Here is a 20429-nt window from a genome sequence, read left to right on the forward strand (position 1 = left end):
TGATGACATTTTCCTAAATCATGGCAGGACTTGGATATCTAATAGCTTCTAAAATATGTTACCCAGTACTATCCTCAGGTGACTTGAGTAGGAAGGACTGCAAGAAGCAAGTGATTCCACTGACTTGTGCCCACGATGGTGAGAAGAACGAAGAGATACATGTGTTAACTGGAATATTTTGGAGTGCTCATATGCAGTGGAATTTGTCATTAGACTCATCGTGTGTACCAGGGAAAATAACAAGACTTCACAATGTCCTAGTGACCTTCAGTAGACTAAGCACCAGAAGATCTAATACTGGACTCGGAGTAGAGCTCAGTGGTAGAGCATGTTCACAGTATGCACAGGCCTTGGGTTTGATCCCCAGCACCAAGGATAAATAAATATAAAAACATATCATTAACACTACAATTATATGGTTCTACCATAAGATATATAGAGAGAGATGCAGGACTAATTGCATATGCACAAAATAAATGTGTTATTTATTTGTTTTTCTTCCGGTACCGGGAATTGAACTCACAACCCTGCGCTTGCCAGGCAAGCACTTTTGCGGCTGAGCTAAATCACAGTCCCCTCAATGTGTTATTTAGAAATGATACCTAGACCTCCAGGTAGCGATTTGACCATATTCTTCAGCTGGGCAATTTCTAGAGCCTCCCAGAGTCTGTCGTCTGTGCATTTGCACTCTGGATCTAAATTAAATCTGCAGGGAAAAGTCAGTTAATTAGTAAATTAGAATAATACAATAGGTGAAATAAAAATAGAAAGCTTTTATGTATATTTTCTTATTGGTCTTTTCTTAAAATGTTTGCTTCTGTTTATTTTGGTTACTGTTTTGTATTCAGCACCTAGAACAGAGCAAGTCCTGAATTCATGCAGGATGAGTGAAAGAATGACCTTAATGTTATCCAAAAGCCTTTTTTGGTGATATCATTAGATGAATTTATATACATGATATAATATCACTTTTGTTACCTGGATCCTTCCATGACATACTATACTCAGCATAACCTGAATAGTTTCCAGCAAAATATTCCAGCAGAATTGATGCTAAATACATAAATCAATAATGGGAACATGTGATATTATTTGAGGATTTTTTTTCCCCCCGGTACCAGGAATCGAATTCAGGACGTTGCACTTGCCAGGCAGACGCTGTGCCACTGAGTTAAATTCCCAGCCCCCATATAATATTATTTGAGATAAACTGTGCTGGCTGGAGATTTAGCTCAGTGGCACAGTGCCTGCCTGGCAAGCACAAGGTAGTGAGTTCAATTCCCAGTACCAGGGGGAAAAAAAAAAAAAGAGATAAACTGTGCTGCACCAACCACAATAGTAGTATTCACAATACATATACTAGGTGGTAGAAATTGACTGTAAGATTGTTGAATAGCTTGACCCATTCAGAACTTGTGATTAAATTAACTTTATAGGTAATGCTGAGCAATTTTACATACATTTTCTCAAGATAAAGAGTAATTACTGAGTAGAGGTGGTGAACAGTTCTTTGTAATTCCATGAATGGAAGAGGGGAGTTGGACAGGAAAAGATGGATGAAATGAAAGACATGATTTGGTGGAGAACATTAAGGCAGACTTTGGAATCAGACAAACTGATGGGAATTCCACTGCCACAACCTCATCGGTGTGTGAACTTGGCAAGTTACAACTTCTTTGGCAAGTTACAACACTCATTTGTGAAATACTCATCTGTAAAATGGAAATATCAAAACTATGTATCCCCAAACAATGTTTCAAGAATTCAATCAGACAATATAATTAAAGCACCAGCAACTAATAGATGGTTCCATTTTTTTGTGTGTGGGTAATTAGGAACCAGGCATAGAGACTGTAACAGGTTTACCAAAGCAAACAGGGCTGAAAGCAAAAATTTAAGGAATAGGGAGAAAGGTAAGTAGAATAACTCAGCTCAGACTATCTGCTGAGACCGGGTCAGACACGAGTTAGGCAGCCTATTTGTAGGCGGAACTTCTCAGAAATGTCTACCAAGAACTATCCCTCCTAAGTACAGAGGACAAAATGGATTTTAATTTGGCAAACTGAAAGAGAAGAACTCTTGGAAATATAAGAGATTGGCTTCTGTAGGTTAATTTACCATCTCTACAGTTTCTGGTCCAAATCACAGTTCAGCATATTTATTCTTCTCATCTTGATACTGTTATTTCACACCTACCTGGCAAACAATTCTCAGGGTAAAATATTCCTATGAGCCAAAGATAAATCCTGAGGGACACAATTATGCTGAATATGCCACCTACCTGATAGAACCACTGAACAGTATTGGGTCCTGTAGAATGATGGACAGTCTCGAACGGAGTGTGTGCAGCGGTAGTTTAGAAATGTCTATGCCATCAATGACAATCTTTCCTGTTAAGGAAAAACAAAAATGACAGACATGGAGTAAACTCACAAGTAAAATTTTAATTTATTTACCTGTTAATTTTTTTTTCTCCTGAGGCTTTGGGTTTGATCTCCAGCACCATGAAACAAAACAAAATAAAATAAGAACCCCCTTTTCTGCTTCTGAGTTGAAATACGTGATATATACCTTTCCATTTGAATATCCAAAACATTGTTATTTGTTTCTTTTAAAAATACATATTTCTGCTAGTAATTTTGTATTTCTTATATATTTCTCCTAAAAGAATTTTCAGTTCATTCAATTTGTGTGGGCATACAAATAAAATATACTTTTATCTCTTTTGAGTTCCTCTCCTGCTATTTCTTTCTCCCCTGTGCTTGCTTTGTTTTTCTTCAAGGGATTTATCAGAATTTTACTTTCTTTACGTATTTCATTATGTTTTTATTTGTCTCTCCTCCAATACAATATAAGCACCTTGACTATGAAGTTTTTGCGCCATTCACTTCTATACTGATTGAATAATAAAATGCATTAAAAATAAGAAGACAAGTTCTATGATATAGACATCAAATTTTACCAAAGTTCCCCCTTACTGTATGTAGACTTGGAGAGTAATGCAATCTCGATGTTCTTTCTTCAACTGGATAAATTAGTTTTATCCTCTTACTTTTGCACAGAGGCAATATTGCCCTGAAAAATATGGGCTCAGTGGCAGCTGCAGCCCATCTACCAAGTAGGTTTACATTTAAGAGCACAAAAGGGTGATTAGCCTAAACTGTGTCCTTTGGGAACAAAGACAATACTGTCTATTAAAATATTAGCAGCCTAATGCTACCTAATGCTACTATGAAGAAAACAAGCCTATGATAGCTGACATTGGCCCTGATATCTTATTTCTAGACACACAAGGATTAGGTAACTATTATGGTGATTTATCACACAGCATTTGGTGAAAAGCTCCAATTACCTTATGACACAAATCTCACGAAAGTCCTTAAAGTACCTGTGTATTATAACCAGCCACAAAAATAGCAAACCACTAAGCCAGTGATAGATGCTTATCCTCTCTTTGAACTTAAACCTTCCCCCAAATTCCAGTTAGCACAGTGGAATTCTGTTGTTCATAAACTGACCTTTGTACCTTACAAAGCCATCCTGTAGATTAAATTAAATAATGGAAGCCATTAAGTACAATAAGCATGCAAAATACTGTAATGATCATTGTAACTGGTATAGATCATAATAGTAAGTCCTTCTTTGAGCCAAGGGTTAAGTTCATTGCTGTATTCTATTCCATTTAAAAGGATCATGTACCAGCCTATGTATAGGCCACTTGATAGATGAACTAATGTGGCATATTTTTCTGAAATAAAGAGTAAATTATTTTATGATCTTTCTATGAATAAATGAATTTTTAATAATTTGTGTATGTGTTATTGGAAATCAAACCCATGGCTTTCACACTGAACTATCTCTCAGGCCCTCTCCCTTTTCAAATCTTGAGACAGAATTTCACTAAGTCACTAAGTTGCCCAGGTGGGCTTTAACTTATCATCTTCCTGCCTCAGCCTCCCAGAGTGCTAGGATTACAATCATGACTGAACACCACACCTGGTCAATAAATATTTGTCATACTGTTAATATAGCTTAAGGCTTGGCAGAAAATATTGCTTCCTCACAAAGAATTCAGTGCCATTACATTGTGTTAATAAGTAAATGGTTGTAAGAGTAACAGGCCAACATTCAAAGTGCATATTACTTATTTTCTTGAAATTTCTTCCTTTGATAGAAAAAGATGTATTTTCAGTCTGAAGAAAGCAAGCCAATATTCCTTTCTTTCTTCTCTTGAAAAGCCACCTACATCTACTGCTGTTCAAAGTAGGTGACCTTGTTCTTTTAAGTTTATCAGAACTGTTCACCAGCAATCTCCTGACCTGAGTTTAGAGCTATTTTATTTTCCCAATTCTATGTTCTTTCTTTATCTCTAGGTTGTTTATCTGAATTCCTGCCTTGAACCATGTGCAGAACACAAAGTCCATTATAAAATTTTGCTTTTTCTTTTTTCAGGATTAGGTACATTGGTCTTTTAAATTATGTTTTTGAAAAAAAAGCAGTATGTGCCCAATTTAAAAATGTAGCTGACAACTCACCATCAAATATATCAACCATCCTGAAGAACGCCAGAGATAAGGATGACTTCCCACTGCCGGTGCGTCCACAGATGCCCACCTGCAAAAGCCACTGTCACTGAGAGAGGAGGCCTCAGGAAAAGGACAGACAGTGATCCAAAATATTTGTGACTTAGACAAGCTCTCATAATAAAAGCACAATTCTATTGAAACGATTATACTAGGACCTCGTGTTCTTCTTCGATCTTATGAACTAACATTATTAAAAGTGCAATAGGAAGTCTGCCAAATCCTCAATGAATCACATTCTATTTGGTTGTGTTGTTTTTCCAGCATTGCTTAATTTTTGGATTTGGTATATTGTTGGGCTCAAAATACAGCTATCCCATTTTATCTTAGTTACAATAGGTTTATAATGAAAAGTAGAACAGCTCTATTTTTAAATCCACACTTGTTCTTTTTACATTCACTAAAAAACATCACTTTGGGACTAGAGCTAGGATGGAGGCAAAGGTTCCTAAGGAGATGTCTGATAGGATCACGAGCCAGAAACCAGGAATTTTAAACCACCTGTTGCAGACTTCTCTGATTTGCATGGGAGGTTAGTGAATGGTAGTATGATCTACAGAACATGTATTGCACTATTATTATGTCTCCTTCTTTTCTTTGTTATGCAGATACTTTTCCCTGTGTCATGCAGGGATATTGTGTGAACTCAGTGAGAATATACTTGGCTTAGATGTTCGAAGAGCTTATGTGGTGACAGTGAGCTCCAGTGGAGCTTTTATGTACAAAACAAATCAGACAGTGGTAAAACGATACCTTTTGCCCAGGTTTGATGTAAGCCTTGACATGTTTAAGAACAGGCTTCAGATTATTTTCATATCTTACGCAAAGATCGTGAATCTTGATCTCTCCTTCCTGTGGCCAGTGTTCTGGAACCTGAGAAGGATCTGAGGGATGGAGTTGAGAATAGATAATAGATGATTGATAAAGGATGATAGATAGATGGATAGATAGGTAATAGAAAATAAGTAAAGAGATATATATAGAAAGACACATACACACATGTAAGTATAACTTTGTAATAATTTAATATATTTAAAATTTATCCTAAACTTAAAGTAATATTGAATCAATCTCTGTTATGGTTTGTGTCTGGGTGTCCCTGCAAATCTTCATGCAGTCATGGGTACAGGCTTCTAGAGTTTACGATTCATTGATGGTCCAATGTTGAAATTATGGGTGTGAGTGTTACACCTGCCCTGGGGCGGGTAGTTTGCATACAACGTAAGGGAGGGAAAGAGGCTGCTTGCTGCTGCTCCTTCCTTTTGCTCTGGCTGTTTTGCTGTCTTCCGCTGCCATGAACAGTTGCCCTCTGCCATGTGCCACTTTGCCTTGGAGCCAGCTGAGTATGGACTACAACCTCCACAAACTGTGAGGTAAATAAACCTTTCCTTCCTTAATTCTGGGTGTCAGGTATTTTGTCTCGGCAATGAGAGAAAAGTAACCAAGACAAATAATTTAATATATTTAAAGTTTACCCTAAACTTAAAGTAATATTGAATCAGTCTCCTTCGTGGTGTTTTGCTTGTTCAATTTAAATCACAAAGTAAACTCATCTTGATTAAGAACATTTTTTTCCTGTGTTTTATTTTGCAGCATTAACCAATATCATCTCTTTCCTATAGTCCATTGATTCAAGGTGAGCACAGATAGTTGATTTGTGATTTGATTTATTTGTTTAGTTAGTTGATTATCAAACATTACGTGCTAAAAATGTGCAATGTGCTGGACATGTGGAGATCAATGACATGGCTCAAGGTGCCTTCTGTGTCCTTGGGAAGATACAAGTAAGTCAGCATCCACAGGACCACAAGATGGAGGCCACCACGATGCCTAAGGGCCAGGATGTGGTGACCTGTGTGTTCTAGGGGTGTCCCCAAAAAGAGGAGATGCCTGAAATGAATCTCAAAGGATGAGAGCTGAGAAAATGTTTCAAATCTGCTGAAGAGCAGAACAAAGATGAAAAGAAGGGATAGCATCTTCGTGTGGCCAAAGTGAGAGATGGATGCTAAGAACTGAGACCAGTTAGGTGGTCAAGGTTCAATAATAAAAGGTCTCTTAGACTTAGCTATGTTATCTGGAGTTTGTCCTCGAGCAGGTAGAAAGCTGTTGTGGGATTTAGGCAAATATGTGTATTTTAATTTTGAGATTTCTATTTAAAAAAAATCTATCTTCAGCAATGAATCTCCTGCCAGTTTTGCTCTAGTAGAGTTGAGAATCTTGTTTTATATTTTAAAATCCAAACCCCCTCCCCCTCAGTAGTACTGAAGATGTAACCCAGGGCTACATCCTCAGCTCTCTTTTCATTCTGAGACATGGTTTTGCTTAGTTGCCTCGCTGGGTTTTAAGTTGTGATCCTCCTGCCTCAGCTTCCTGGAATGCTGGTATGATAGGCATGCATATCCATCAAGTTTCTTGAAATCTAAATTAATAGGTCTTGAGAAAGAAAATACAATAGCAAACAATTTACGTCACCAATTATAATAATAAAGCCCAAATATTTTTATAACTCTCTTAAAATATTATTAAATAATATCTACATGGACTCTAGTTGTGTCCAAGACTTTTCAGGTGTCCAATAGCCATATCTTTTAGGGTGTGGCAGTCAAGCAAAATCAGGGCAAGAGGAATGCTGAAGTGGAAAACAAGAGCAAATCAACATTGTGCCTGACATGCAAGCGATATTTATTTAAAGTAAATATGCAAGCGAAACAAAATAGTATTCAAAACAATACCTATGGTGCCTTCATAGTTCTCAGATTCCATGGTCAAGAAGCTGTTCACTTTCTTCACTGCTCCCATCTGGACCTCCAGGTCAGCCAAGTTCCTCACAACCCAATTCAAATAGTTGGTTATCTGTGTCAGGTGACAAAGAAATGAGCATGCTTAGTATCAGAGGAAGCAATTTTCATAATCACTGTATATCTGAGGATCACATGGCTTACACAGCATTCATTACGTGGCATAAGGCACAAGTGCTTCCTATTGTCAGAGACTGGGGAGAGCGTCATGGCTGTGTTGGCCAAGGCTCCATTCTTCCTTTAGGGTTGTCACTGTTTTATGAACTTTCCTCTGATAATCCCCAGGAGAGGACTTCTATTTGGCCTCATTCATATTTACACTTACTTTATTGCCCCCGAGTGGACTATGAACAACTCAGGGTAGAGATCTCAGGAAGGGCTTTCAACTGTGGAGTTTGGGAAGTTTTTTAACAATTGTTTTGGAAGATCAGAAATGAATCTAAGCTATCCAAAAATGTAAAATTTGGGGTTGAATCTTCTCAAGATTTTGGGTAGTTAAACATTCAAACTTTTCTCGCATCCATGAGAGGTGATAATAAGTTTCTTCAACACCATATAGAAGGAGAGGGATTGTCTTTTTTAAAAAAATATTTTTATTACTATATGTTTGCAGCACATAACAAATACATTGACGTATTCATGTATTTGTATGGTGATCTTCATCCATACTTACTGTAAGTGCATAAAGAAGCCCCAAACCCACCAACCCAGAGTTGGAAGATCCACTGATGGAGGCAATAGATGCAGTGAGGACGATGCAAGCTCCCAGATAATCCTGAAAGAGTTAAAAGATTATTCCCAAGGTCTTAAACCAGAGATCTCAACCAATTTAAGGGAGCAATCACTAAGGAAATACACACCACTCCTCATGTGCCCTATTAAGCTCTACAGAAAGGATACTTCAAATGCAGAATAGTGATCTCTTACAATACCCTAAGTGATGCCACAGTCTCATAATATACAAGAAGATACTCATTCAGAAGTTAAATACCTTACCAGAGGTTAAGCTGCAGTTGGTATCAAAACCACAATCAGATACTGAGTTTCATTTTTTTTTTTTTTCATTTATATTGTAGTATGCTGCCAACTAAGCAATTCTTTTTGGACCTGCTTTTCTAGTATAGAGCTCATGTGCACATCTATCAGGATTGCCACAGCTCCCTGTGTACTATAGCAAGGGCCTTGTAGAAATGTGCTTTTGACTAACTTGATGGGATCTATCTCTGGACTCTGTCAACTACCTGTGCTCAGAGTCTGTGGAGCAATAGATCAGTAGATTTCACGTAAATAAAAAAAAAGGCTGCATTTGCTCATAAGTGAGTAGAACACACATGTGTTTGAGTATCTGAATTTTCCATGACCCAATGATAAACTCTTTCACAAAATTTTAAAAGTTTACGGAGACCAATTTAGAATCTATTGAAAGATGGGGGACAACTGCTTATTTCCTAAAATCTTCCTCTTTTTTCATTTCTCAGTCTTCTTAGGTATTGGTCTGTCTTATCCTTGGGGGAAGAAAAACAGCCTAAAAATGCTCGTGCTGATGTATCATTTGTCTCAGACAGCAGGTAAAATTTCAGAGTTGAGTCTCCAGAGTTTTTGCAAGTCTCCTATTAGTGAAATCCTCCTCTAGCTAGCTAGAGACAGAGACAGAGAGACATAGAGGAAGAGAGAGAGAGAGAGAGAGAGAGAGAGAGAGGGAGATACTAAATGAATAATGTTTCATATTTCCTTTATTATGTATATACTAAGCCTACTGAACAAAACAAAAGATTACCACCTGGGTGATGAGAATCAATAACAATAATAGAATATTTAATGCATAAAAAATAATGAATTAAGTTTCAGCAGTCACAGGTGCATTGCTATCCCAAAGATGAAGCTATTGGAAAGCAATGATTCTGAGCCTTGGCATCAGGCGTAAGTGTTAGGAAGTCTTCAATCACTCTTCCTTTTTTTCTCTTGTGGAGCTAGAAATCAAACCCAAGGCCTTGCATATGCTAGCCCAGTGTTCAATCACCGAGCCACACCCTAAGTTAGTTATTTGCTTGTCTAGAGTGAAAACCCCTTCATCCATTGATGAGTTCAGTCGTTGAATGTGCTGTTAGGATGTGAAGCCTGGTCTGATGTGGGAGGTCACTAGGGGCGTGATCTGAAAGGTGCCTCTCTCTCCCAGCTACTACTCTGTCTCCTTCTCGGCTGCGATGGGCTGAGCAACTTTTCCTCCACCGTCCCCTTCTACCATCCTGTTTCTGCCTTGGAGTTAGCTGATCACAAACTAACACAGTGACCCCAAATAAATCTCTCCCTTAAGTTGTGGATGTTGGATATTGTGAACTAGTGATGGGAAAGTAACTAAGATGTAAACCATGAATTCCATTATCCATTTTTAAATTAATATTTTTACTTTACCATTTCAATGGGGGAGGGGCCCAGAACACCAAGCTCACAGCTATGAAATTGCGGTGTTCTTTACAAGATCAAAATAGGTCTACAATAGAATAAGACCATATCTGAGATAGTAAAACAACAAAATAACAATTGGGTTTTTCTTTTTTTTTGTTGTTGTTGTTGTTTTTTTTTTGGGTACCGGGAATCGAACTCATGACCTTGTGCTTGCCAGGCAGGTGCTGTGCTGCTGAGCTTAATCCCCAGCCCTGGGTTTTAATAAATAAAAATTAAGCAGTAGGCTTAATATAAATATAATAAAGGAAATATGAAACATTATTCATTTAGTCTGTCCCTCTCTCTCTGTCTCTCTCTTCCTCTCTGTCTCTCTGTCTCTGTTTCTCTGTCTCTGTCTCTCTCTGTCTCTCTGTCTCTCTGTTTATTTTATTCCAGCAGAAATTATCTCATTTTATATTGGGCTCCTGGAGTTACATGAACATAGAACTAAATAGTAGATTCAACTAGATGACAATTTTAAGTTGCTTTTCCTCAATTAAAAGTTGTATTTTTTGGTAATACTTAGTCTTATCTTGGCAAAAGAGCCACAAGAGAAGCGGAAGCAGATGAAGAAAGTAGAGGGAGAAGGCTGATGAATAAACTGTAGTCAGTATATTCTTCCTAGGTCTCTTTCATGTGGCTCGTATTTTCAAAATGACTCCTGAAGTTTTTGATATGATCATTATGCTGTATTATTAATCCACTAATCAACACACATCTAAATTCATATGTAAAGGTAATGTTATGGACACAATGTTTTGGGAACTTCAGCAAAAAGAAAATATATCTTTTTGAGGCATATTTTATAGTGGAAGTTTTAAGACATGAGACCAATTTCAAAATCTACAATGTACAAGATTCAAATAGCTATGACATCTTGAAAGCCAATAGGTTTGTAGTTTAGTGTCTATATTATTATAAAAACAGTCTTTTATACTGTTCTTTTAGAAGATGCCATTCTTGTTCTTTTAATATGCTAAGTAGTTGCTTTTTGGATCATTTTTGGGTTATTACTACGATTCAAAAATATGTTTTCTAAGGAGGTGGAATTCTAGGAACACAATTGATCAGAAGTTTATCTTGATCTGCATAAGGGACAAAGCTTCTTTGTGCACAGTGTTTAATAAGAAATTTCACAGTGAGATCACTAAACTCTTCAAAAGGTACAGTAATACAGAAAAATACTCTAGGAAAGCTTTTATCACTCCGCATTTTCCACTGCCTTCACTGTTGTTTTCTATTTTTTTTACTTTAAAGAGAGTAGTACATGAGAAACAAACAAACAAAAAATTAGAACAGTAGCAGCAGACCAGTATCACAAACATAAACAAATCAAAGCAAGAACATTCAAAGTGATACAGGGTCTCAAGACAAATTAATACAAATCAACAGTGGTTGTTACATTGCATATTGCTATCCTCAACTACATTGCTCAGACTATCAGATGTAGGAATGAAAGACTGCTCAAATCATTAAAGAGAATAAGAAAATAATTCTTCAATAAATCATTAGAGATAATACAGAGTTTCACTAGATAAGATGGTAGGAGTTCACCACTGTAATTCCATTGCATATTGTTACCTTGCCTTCACTTTTAAGGTCAGCAAATTGAATGAATTCTAAAGTGACCACTTGGCTTTTCAACTTCTTCCCATTTCTTTAGAAATAATATGAACAGCAAAACCGGCTGATAGGCAATAAAGAAAGGAGGAGCTGGTAGTCTGAAAAGCTCACACAGAGGGCAGATCCCTACCAGCACTTCTGATGCTCAGGCCTTACATGTCATCCTAACTGCTCTCATCTGTCAGAATGAAACGGTGGAATGAGAGCTTCAGTTTAAACAATAATCCTAAGTATATTAATTACCCATCCTCAAAAGAGAGCCGAAGCACAGGACATTTTATGTGTGTAATGTTAAACAACAACTTCGATTGATTTTACCAATCCAATCTTTCCTTCCCGAAGAGAAGCCTTTGACTCCCACGTCAAAGAGAGAAGCCTCTTGTCAGATTTCTAGGGACACAATGGCATCAAAAACAGAGCTGCACACAGTTGATAGCAACTGAAAAGCACATGATTCCTTCCCTCACGTGCCTCTCAGGAATACCTGTCTAGAGTCCCACCGAGTATCGGGAAGAATAGTATACTAGAGAAGGATATATATGTAAAGAGAAAATGCAATAGCATTGCACACCTATCTACAGTGGAGTTGTGAACACACAAAAAGGCTCTGTGTTGTTTTACGGCGCAGACTCTTGTGCAAGTTCACCCTGAAGACTATTTTCCCTTCAGCATGTTGACTCTAAAGCACTCTCTCTCTCTCTTTTCTTTTTTTGGCTTCGCCATGTGAATTTTCTTTTATCCTTTCACCACACACCAAGAGAAAGTCTTGGAAAGACAGTCTCTAGATAGAGTTACACAATTTTTGCAAATGGAAACACTGATGCCAAAGAACTGGAATTGTTTAGTGCAGAGGGATGAGGAGAGAGCGCCGAGCCGAACCGAAGGACGTAAGCGGCGCTCAAAGGTTAGGCTGCAGGGACACACCGCACGTGATCGCGACCGCTTCATTTGGAGCCCGTGGGGAAAACAGTTCCCCTCTGCTGCCAAAGCAACCCGGGTGGCCACAGCCGAGATACTTTTCGACCAGCCAAACCATTTTATTCCTTTAGATGCTCGTCCTTTTCTAATGTGTGTTAGGGCCTTTATTTTTTCCAATTCAAAATGAACATGAAATGAATATTGTAAGGAAGGCTGATTTCCATGGGGGAAAACTCTTTTCCCAGGGAAAGACAACGCACTGTGATTATCTTGACACTTCCTTGACATGAGTAGAAAAAGAAGGAAGGGACATATATTTACAAAAGAACAACCACAAAATGGTAACTAGCAGAAATTGGATGGGGTCCAGTCACCTAAATTCAACAAACTGGTCTTGCGCTGGTTTCTCTGCCTTCCCTTTCTTTTTTTTAATTATAAAAATAAAAGAAGGAAAACATTAACAGACAACCTTTTACAAAATAGCAAAAGAACAGTACAGACAATACAGAGTTACAAACAAAGTGGCAGGAAATGAACAATGCTTGTTGTGTTACATATTGATATCTTCAAAGTGGTTTCTCGTGAAAACAGAGACATGCAATATTGATCAGTCAAGGACTCATTAACAGTTTCTTTCAGCAAAGAAATAGAAGACAGTAGAACAACTATGTTAGCTATCCTGTATATACATACATACAAAATTTCTCCTTCTTTCCCTTCTCTTTTCCCACATCCCAGTTGCCTTTTACCCTTGAACGGTTTCCTATCATTTCACAATGTCTATCATACCTCCTTGCCTTCCTTTTCCTTGGGATTTTCTGTCAACAGCAGCGTCATTCCTTCAGAAAGGTAGAACTGCCCATGAAGAGGAAAGAAAGGGGAAAACAACCACAGGGAGCTCTGCAATTGAGTGCTTTCCCTTTTCCATGAAGGCTCTGAATTCCTAAACTAGAGTTTCTGAACTCACCGAATCTGCACCAGGAAATCTCGCTCATTTCTTCCGATCTATACCCAACACAGTGATCTTCCTCGTACTACTTTCATGTGTTTCTGCTTTGGGAACCCTAGGAATACTTGCTATAAGCACGTATTTATTTTAGTTCACTAAGTAATACAGCAAAGGATGGAAAGGAAGGGGTTAAGTGAGGAAACAAAAGTTTTTACTACTTTTTTTTTCAAATGACTTACAGAGCAGATTATGTTCAGCTGCAAGATTTCAGAGATAGTTCACACCCTAGTCTCCAAGGTCCTATATCTCAACATCCATATTTCTGACACAAGCTCGAGTTATTATAAACTGAAAACATGTATCCAGCGATGCAGACATATCCACAGAAGCACCGTAGTAATGAGGTCATGAGTATGTGTGCAATAGGGAGAAAAGATTAGAAAAGATAGAATAGAAATCATCTGCTTACTCAATTCAGCGCTCCTACTGTGGTCTGTGTTCTTGGATTATAGCATTTATATGTAAATATACCTGGTTCTACTTAAAACTCTCAGTGTTCTCAGAAAAGAATGGAAGTGAACCTGACCCATCTGATGTTCAGTCTCAAGGGGTTGTCAAATGGGGTATGTGTGTATGTGTGTAGTTCCACATACATAGCCACATAAACTTATATCATACACAGAGGACCTTTACTTGACTTCTGTGGGCAGATATGTCTAGAATGTTGCAATAAATCAATGAAATTTCTTACCCAAATTTACCTTGAACTATCAGAAATAGAAGGAAAGGATACTATAAATTTTTTCCAGGGGTGGGGTGTCAAAACTGGGGACTGAATGATCCCTAAATTTTGGTATTAGTTTTTAAAGGAGAGTTCTAGTAATGAAACTACTTTAGCAAGTATTGGAGGGGTTGTAATATACTGTGAACAAAGAAGAGACATAATAACACATGTATTTTAAAATAGTGAAATGAATGATAGACTCTGCCCTTCCTGTGTAAAATGCCAGTTCAGCCGATGGAACTAGAATTCTTTTATACTCAGGTAGATTCAACTGCTTTTTCATGTGGGGGTGAAAGCATTATTCAACCTCAAATGCTTTGAGTTTGACTGCTGTTTCTTTTTAACTCGTCCCGACCTTCCCTTTCTTGGCACACTCTAACAGCTCATCTTTTGGCCATGAGAAGTGAACATATGGTTTGCTTGAAGAGTCTGGTTCAGCACTTGTCCATGAACCTGACAGTAGGAAGTGCTAAAGAGCAAAAACAGCAGTCCTGGTCAGACACCCACCTCATATCCAAAGTAAACGCACTTGCCCCCGGAAAAACACACTTGTTCTCCAAGTTTAGGTAAGTCAGATGCTGGGATAACTAATACCATTTTCCCTTATGATTCCAGAACAATCTTTCCTTAAGTTATCTCATCATTAATTCTATTATTCACATACGATGTTTTCCCTTAGAGAAAAACACCGATATTAAAAGGACATAAACAACAAACGAAAGTTTAAGTCAAGGCGCTATGGTCTGGAAAGGGTCTCGGAAAAATGTTTTAGTCTTGTTATAGATCTTAACTAAACTTCATTTGCCTTCATATTATCTGTAGTTCCTGAGAAACTCTACCCTGCCACCCTCCAACCCTCAGTGCTACACGGAAGGCGTTTCTTATCAATAACCAGTGGTTCTTTTAAAAACTTGTGAAATATGGCTGTGTTATATTATGTCACTGAATAATTTCTGCATAGCAACTCATAAACAGGAAACTTTATAAGCCAGCAAGAAATCATGATAACTAAAGCTCACAGGATGTCCAAGATTCCAGACCAGTCTGTATCTACCAATCAACTACTCGGATTGTAACTTGAGCACCCCCATTTCAACTCTATCAAATTCCTTTTATCATCTGCCCTCGGGCCTCGGGTTGCTGAATTTTAAAAGAAACTCTTCATATAGTAGGGAAGCATAATCAGTCTGAATAAAGGTCTTCCAATAGTATAAAACTGACAGATAACCATTTAAAAATTATAGTCAACTCATTATTATCATCAGAGTAGCTTATTAATGCTATAGAATTTACAGACTACAGTGCCAAATATATTTCTTCCTTTCTAGAATGTCTATCACATTTTTCTCTTACTTTACACTACAGGCAGTTAGCTTACAAACCACTTACCAGGATAGGTACTATTTCCATTCATTTATTCATTCATCCATCTTTTTTTTTTTTTTGATGTTTTTCCGGTACCGGGAATCGAACTCACGACCTTGCGCTTGCCAGGCAGGCGCTGTGCCGCTGAGCTAAATCCCCAGCCCCTTCATCCATCCTTTTGAAAGACACATTTGATTGCATTTGCCAATCAGCACAGTAGGACATTTATATATTTCTAAATCCTAAAAGCTCCATGAAGCACATATTCTTGTTCTTACTCTATGGACAGGAACTGACACTCAAATTCATTTGTTAGAGCAAGTCTGTGCAAGGTTGGAGCTTATGCGAGTTCTTATACATCATCCGCAGCTAAAGAAAGCAATGAACAATTAATTGTAGTTTTTTACATTTTGTGTTAACACAATGCTCCACTGGCTTGAAACATAGAAAGTTGCCATGTCTTCCAGGCCTCCCCAGTTAAATGAAGGAAATGAGCACAGCTGGTCACTTGTCAAATTTGCTCTTAAAAGAAAAATGGAAGTTATATAAATATTTGCCAATCCATTAACTTAGGTAGTCTGGAGACTATAATGAACACAGAATGAATTTTTGCTTTTGGGGCTATTTGTCTTGCCATTAGTTAAAACATTATGACAAATTTCATCTGTAACATAAACAAACCTGAGCTATTTTAAAGTCGAGAAAATGTGAGGCTGAGGCTGCCTCAGTGGAAGGCTGAGTTTTACAACTGTCTGCCTCTCCACAGCACGCCTCTTCTCTGTTTGGTTTCCATTTCAAAATCATGAAATGAACGTACCGTTCTGACCTCTAGCCATCTGTTGGCAGCTGAGAGAAATAAGTAGGCAATGTTGTTTGTGTCTGTCAGTTCCAGCATTCGCTGCTTAAATCTGGTTTCATGCCTGCAGAAAACAAAAATATTATGATGTTAGCCACACAACAGGAGAAGTAATAAAAACCAGTCACACTTGCTAGTCCACAATTTACTCAACAAAGTGATGAAGTGATGGGACGGGATGACTGGTAACTAGACTCCCACTTCAAAATAAAGACCAGCTGCTCGTGCTCCAAAGCAGTGCTAGTAAACACGGTGAGGTCGAGAGTGTGCTCCGTTTTCACACCCCTAGTAGGGAAAGGAGTCTCTCTGATGACAAATTCCTATTAAAGACCATTACATAAATTTCCACATACTCATTGTGGCCATGAAAACAAGCATGGCCTGTGTGGCAAGGGTTCTACAAAAACCACAGTGAGTTACAGGGAGATGAAATATATTCTACCTTTTTTAAAAATGACATTTACTATGCATTTCCAAATGACATGATTAAGAGCTGGGTAAGAAATGTTGGGCGAGAGAAAGATAGCAAACTACGCATTTGTAGCAGGTAAATATATACTTCAAAAACTCTGAGTTGCCTGGTGTTTCTGGAAACCAAGGAAAGAAAATAGGGTGTTAAGAACAGGATGGGGGGGCGCCTTACAGATGGTAAATGCTCCTGTTAGATAAGGTATACACACACCAACGTTTAGGGCTGTTTCCAAGGATGGTCATTTCATAAAAAAAGATCTTGGTCTGTGGTTTTGAAGGGGATGCATGACACACACATTTTGGTTATAGCTTAAGTTCATTCTTGATATGCATACTCTGTATCTTTTTTATAAATGAAATTGCCCATCTGAACATGCAAGTTACTGTTACAGAAACCCATGCTACGTGGTTAAAAAAAAAAATCTATTCTGAATTACCAAAATAGTCTCTTCATTTTGCAATTATTTTCCCTGAATAACAGAAACAATGGAAAATTGGAAAGTAGCTGGCTTGGAAGTTGGGGAAATGCCAAGTCAAATGTGGTTTACTCACTCACTGTAATTATGGCTTGTCTTATATAACCTATCTTATGGGTTATTCTGCAAGGAAGGGCCAAATTTCATGTGACAACCGGGTAATGATTCCTGTCTGATAAGTGCGCCCCCCACTTCCCCCCATGTTCAAGTAAAATTGCAAAAACTTTTTAATAAACCACCATTTGCATCAAGGAATGAAGTCCTGGGTGGGGTGTTCACTTGGCCTACCGAAGCACTCCATAGAAGTCCCTATAAAGCAGATACTTGACAGCCCTCCAATCAATCTGATCATTCCAATATGCTAAGCCAGATAGATAATTCAGTCAGACAGAAATATGTGATCTATAATAATCAAAGGATTCAGCAACCAGAGCCAAATAATTACTTCACTTTGAGTTATGTAGCCTTGACCTAAGTACCGTGCACAGGAAGACTTGTGCTCAATGACAGCATGCGGGGATGTGACTAAGCCACCCCAAGGACATAGTTACCCTCCAGATGAGTCTTTTAGGGATAAATACAGTGAATAACTAAAAGATAGGGGATTTCATACTGTGACTAGGATTTACCGTGATAGTAGACATGAGCTGTAAAAATTCATGTAAGCTTTGTTCTGTCTGTACCTAATGATACATGGTAGGTAGATTTTCACCCTTTTGTTCAGAAATACTTAGCAAATGTCAGTTCTAAGTGAATCACAATGCTTGACTGAGGATATGCGTATGAACAGGACACATTCGCTTTCCTGGAGAAGTCCCCTATCTATGACGGAGCTAAACGCAGTATTAACAAGTGGGTATGGTACGAAACAGTATAAACACCAGTGCACACAACATGCTCTCAGTCACAAAGGAAGGTGATGATCTGCACTGATCAGAAGGTCTGAATGATAAGAAATAGGATGAAGGAGGAAGAGAGCCAAAGGTGAAGCTGAGGTTTTCAAAGCACAGGAAAGATGGTCTGAGTGTGGGAACATGCTGAATTTCACAGGAGACCAACGCATTTTGAGCAGCAGGAACAACAGGAGCAAACGCACAGAAACGAGAGAGCTGAGCGTGTGCAGGGAGTCTGACAGTTTCTCTCCCCAGTGGACTGTGGTGATAGAGGCGAGATGAGGCCAGCTGGAGCAAAGCCTATGGACCTCACTCAAGATGAATATCAAACATTTGACTTTGACAGTGTTTTGTCTGGGACTCTTCTTCCTTTCCCTTAAGCTGTGCAGCATTGTCTCAGATAAGCTCTGAAAGGGCTTGTAAATGGAGCTGGAGACAATCTGAGGCAGCGCTGAGAGGGGAGGGGTGAAATGCAGTGAACATTCTTTTTGTGTGTTTCTAGTTGGCAAGAAACCTTCTGTTTTCCTAATGGAAACTTTGACACACTCAGTCTGTATCTTTTCATCCACATCCAGCTCATCCTCTGAACATTCTTAGACCTTTATTCTGTCAGACAAAAAGAAAGAGAATAAGAAAGGTCACTGAAATCTCAGTCTAATTTAACTGTGATACTTTCGTGGTAAACTACTTGAGGGAATTCATTGTCCATGTGAGTACACCACGAACCCTAAAACCAGGGGAGGGAAAGAAGACTAATCAGTAAATACTAACTTTCCAAAAGAGCTCTGGACTCTGGGGACCTGGGGAGTGGAAAGAAAAGAACAGATGGATGGAAAAGAGAGTGTGTGCTTCTTGCCCACAAATACCAAACATAAAGATTCTAGAATCTTATCCACGGCAGCAGGGTCATCCCCACATTTCAAGACTTGTTCTGGTTTCTATGGTATTGAATATCTGCTTTCTAAGTGAACTCTAGGAGATGTAAATCTGGGTCTAGGTACAGGAAGAATACTTCTAGGGAGAAGTTGAGTTGTCTTTATTTCTTCTAACCATAATTCAATCATGGAAGGTTCTTCTTACAGCTACCTATAATTTTTTTCCAATGTACAATTGGCAATAGAAACGCTAGATCCTGCTTATGTGTCTCACAAAAAATTGAACCTTGACTGTTGGTCAGTTTCCTCTTTACTTCTAAATCTTCCTCAATTCCTTCAAGATGCCTTTACTGGTTCTTGTCCGCAGCACTCTCAGATGACCTCATTTTGTTCTTCAAGGAAAAAAATAAAGACGCTTATAGGTTGACCCCATCAACTTCTTGCTGCTCCACTGTGTCTGCCTGAACCCATTTACATTCTTCTGCATCTTCACGGACAGTCTCTGGACCACATCCTGTTCAAGCTGAGCTAATCTCTGCACTTAGGCACTTGAATGTATCCCTGTCTGCTGGTTATAAAGATTTGTACCATCAGTTGTCCCGTCCTTCCAATATCCCTACTTCCTCACTTTCCCTTTTAAAATGTCCAGCTCATGACCTTATTACAGGTAAAAACATCATCAAAACTTCCTTTAATGACCCTTCCTACCCCAGTGATGCTTCTGGAAAGAGCAGCTCTCCCTTGCCAACTTAGCGTTCTCATTCCGAGGGCACTCTTCAACCCTCTGGATTCTGACTTCCATCCTCTTGCACTTTACCTTTTGGTTTTTGTTAAGATTGCAAATCACTTCATGGCTTCTATACCCAAGGAGCACTTTTAATTCCCTTTAATTCTGCTTTTCTGCTTTAACCACAACTGGCCTTTCAATTTCTTCTTATAATACTACTTTGTTTAACTTCATTGACATTGTGCCCTTGTCTAAGTCACACAGCTCATATATTTTCAAGTTTTTATGGTTAAAGTTTCAGATAATTAAACTGTAACTCTTACCTCTATCTTGATCCTTTGCTTACTCTATGGTTGACTTATTTTTCATTAACTGATCTGAATTCCTTCCCCTTGCTAGCACGTTGTGATCTGCCCTACTAACTGATAATATTCAGTTGTATTACATCATTGAAATCTTAAGAAGAAAAGTCTGAACTAAGGTCCATTCCCCACGTGCATATCGATCAAACATAAGTACAATGCTCATGTCTTCTAGATTTTTCCCTTGACCTGGGTAGAGGTATCTGAAGTGAATGTTTGCTCATTAGGTGTCATTTGGATCAAAGGCTAAGAAAGATCTCAGATGACCACTTAAGTGCCTCTGGTGGCCACTAGGGTGGCAGAG

General features: G+C 38.4%; 1 protein-coding gene across 11 annotated transcripts in view; it reads right to left on the bottom strand.

Annotated features, from left to right (window-relative positions):
• Positions 1–20429, bottom strand: part of Abcc9 (ATP-binding cassette, sub-family C (CFTR/MRP), member 9) — a 124255-nt gene that overhangs the window by 11885 nt on the left and 91941 nt on the right. For all 11 annotated transcript variants that reach the window (XM_013511597.1, XM_013511601.1, XM_013511602.1 and 8 more), the window contains 7 exons: positions 16283–16385; positions 8055–8156; positions 7316–7436; positions 5337–5467; positions 4536–4614; positions 2282–2390; positions 603–706 (listed from right to left, as the gene is read on the bottom strand). In XM_013511597.1, the coding sequence (XP_013367051.1) occupies positions 603–706; positions 2282–2390; positions 4536–4614; positions 5337–5467; positions 7316–7436; positions 8055–8156; positions 16283–16385 (749 nt within the window). The remainder of the gene's footprint in view (positions 1–602; positions 707–2281; positions 2391–4535; positions 4615–5336; positions 5468–7315; positions 7437–8054; positions 8157–16282; positions 16386–20429) is intronic.

Source organism: Chinchilla lanigera, unplaced genomic scaffold, assembly GCF_000276665.1.
Source record: "Chinchilla lanigera isolate Chin_1 unplaced genomic scaffold, ChiLan1.0 scaffold00012, whole genome shotgun sequence".
In the NCBI taxonomy this organism is placed as follows: Eukaryota; Metazoa; Chordata; class Mammalia; order Rodentia; family Chinchillidae; genus Chinchilla; species Chinchilla lanigera.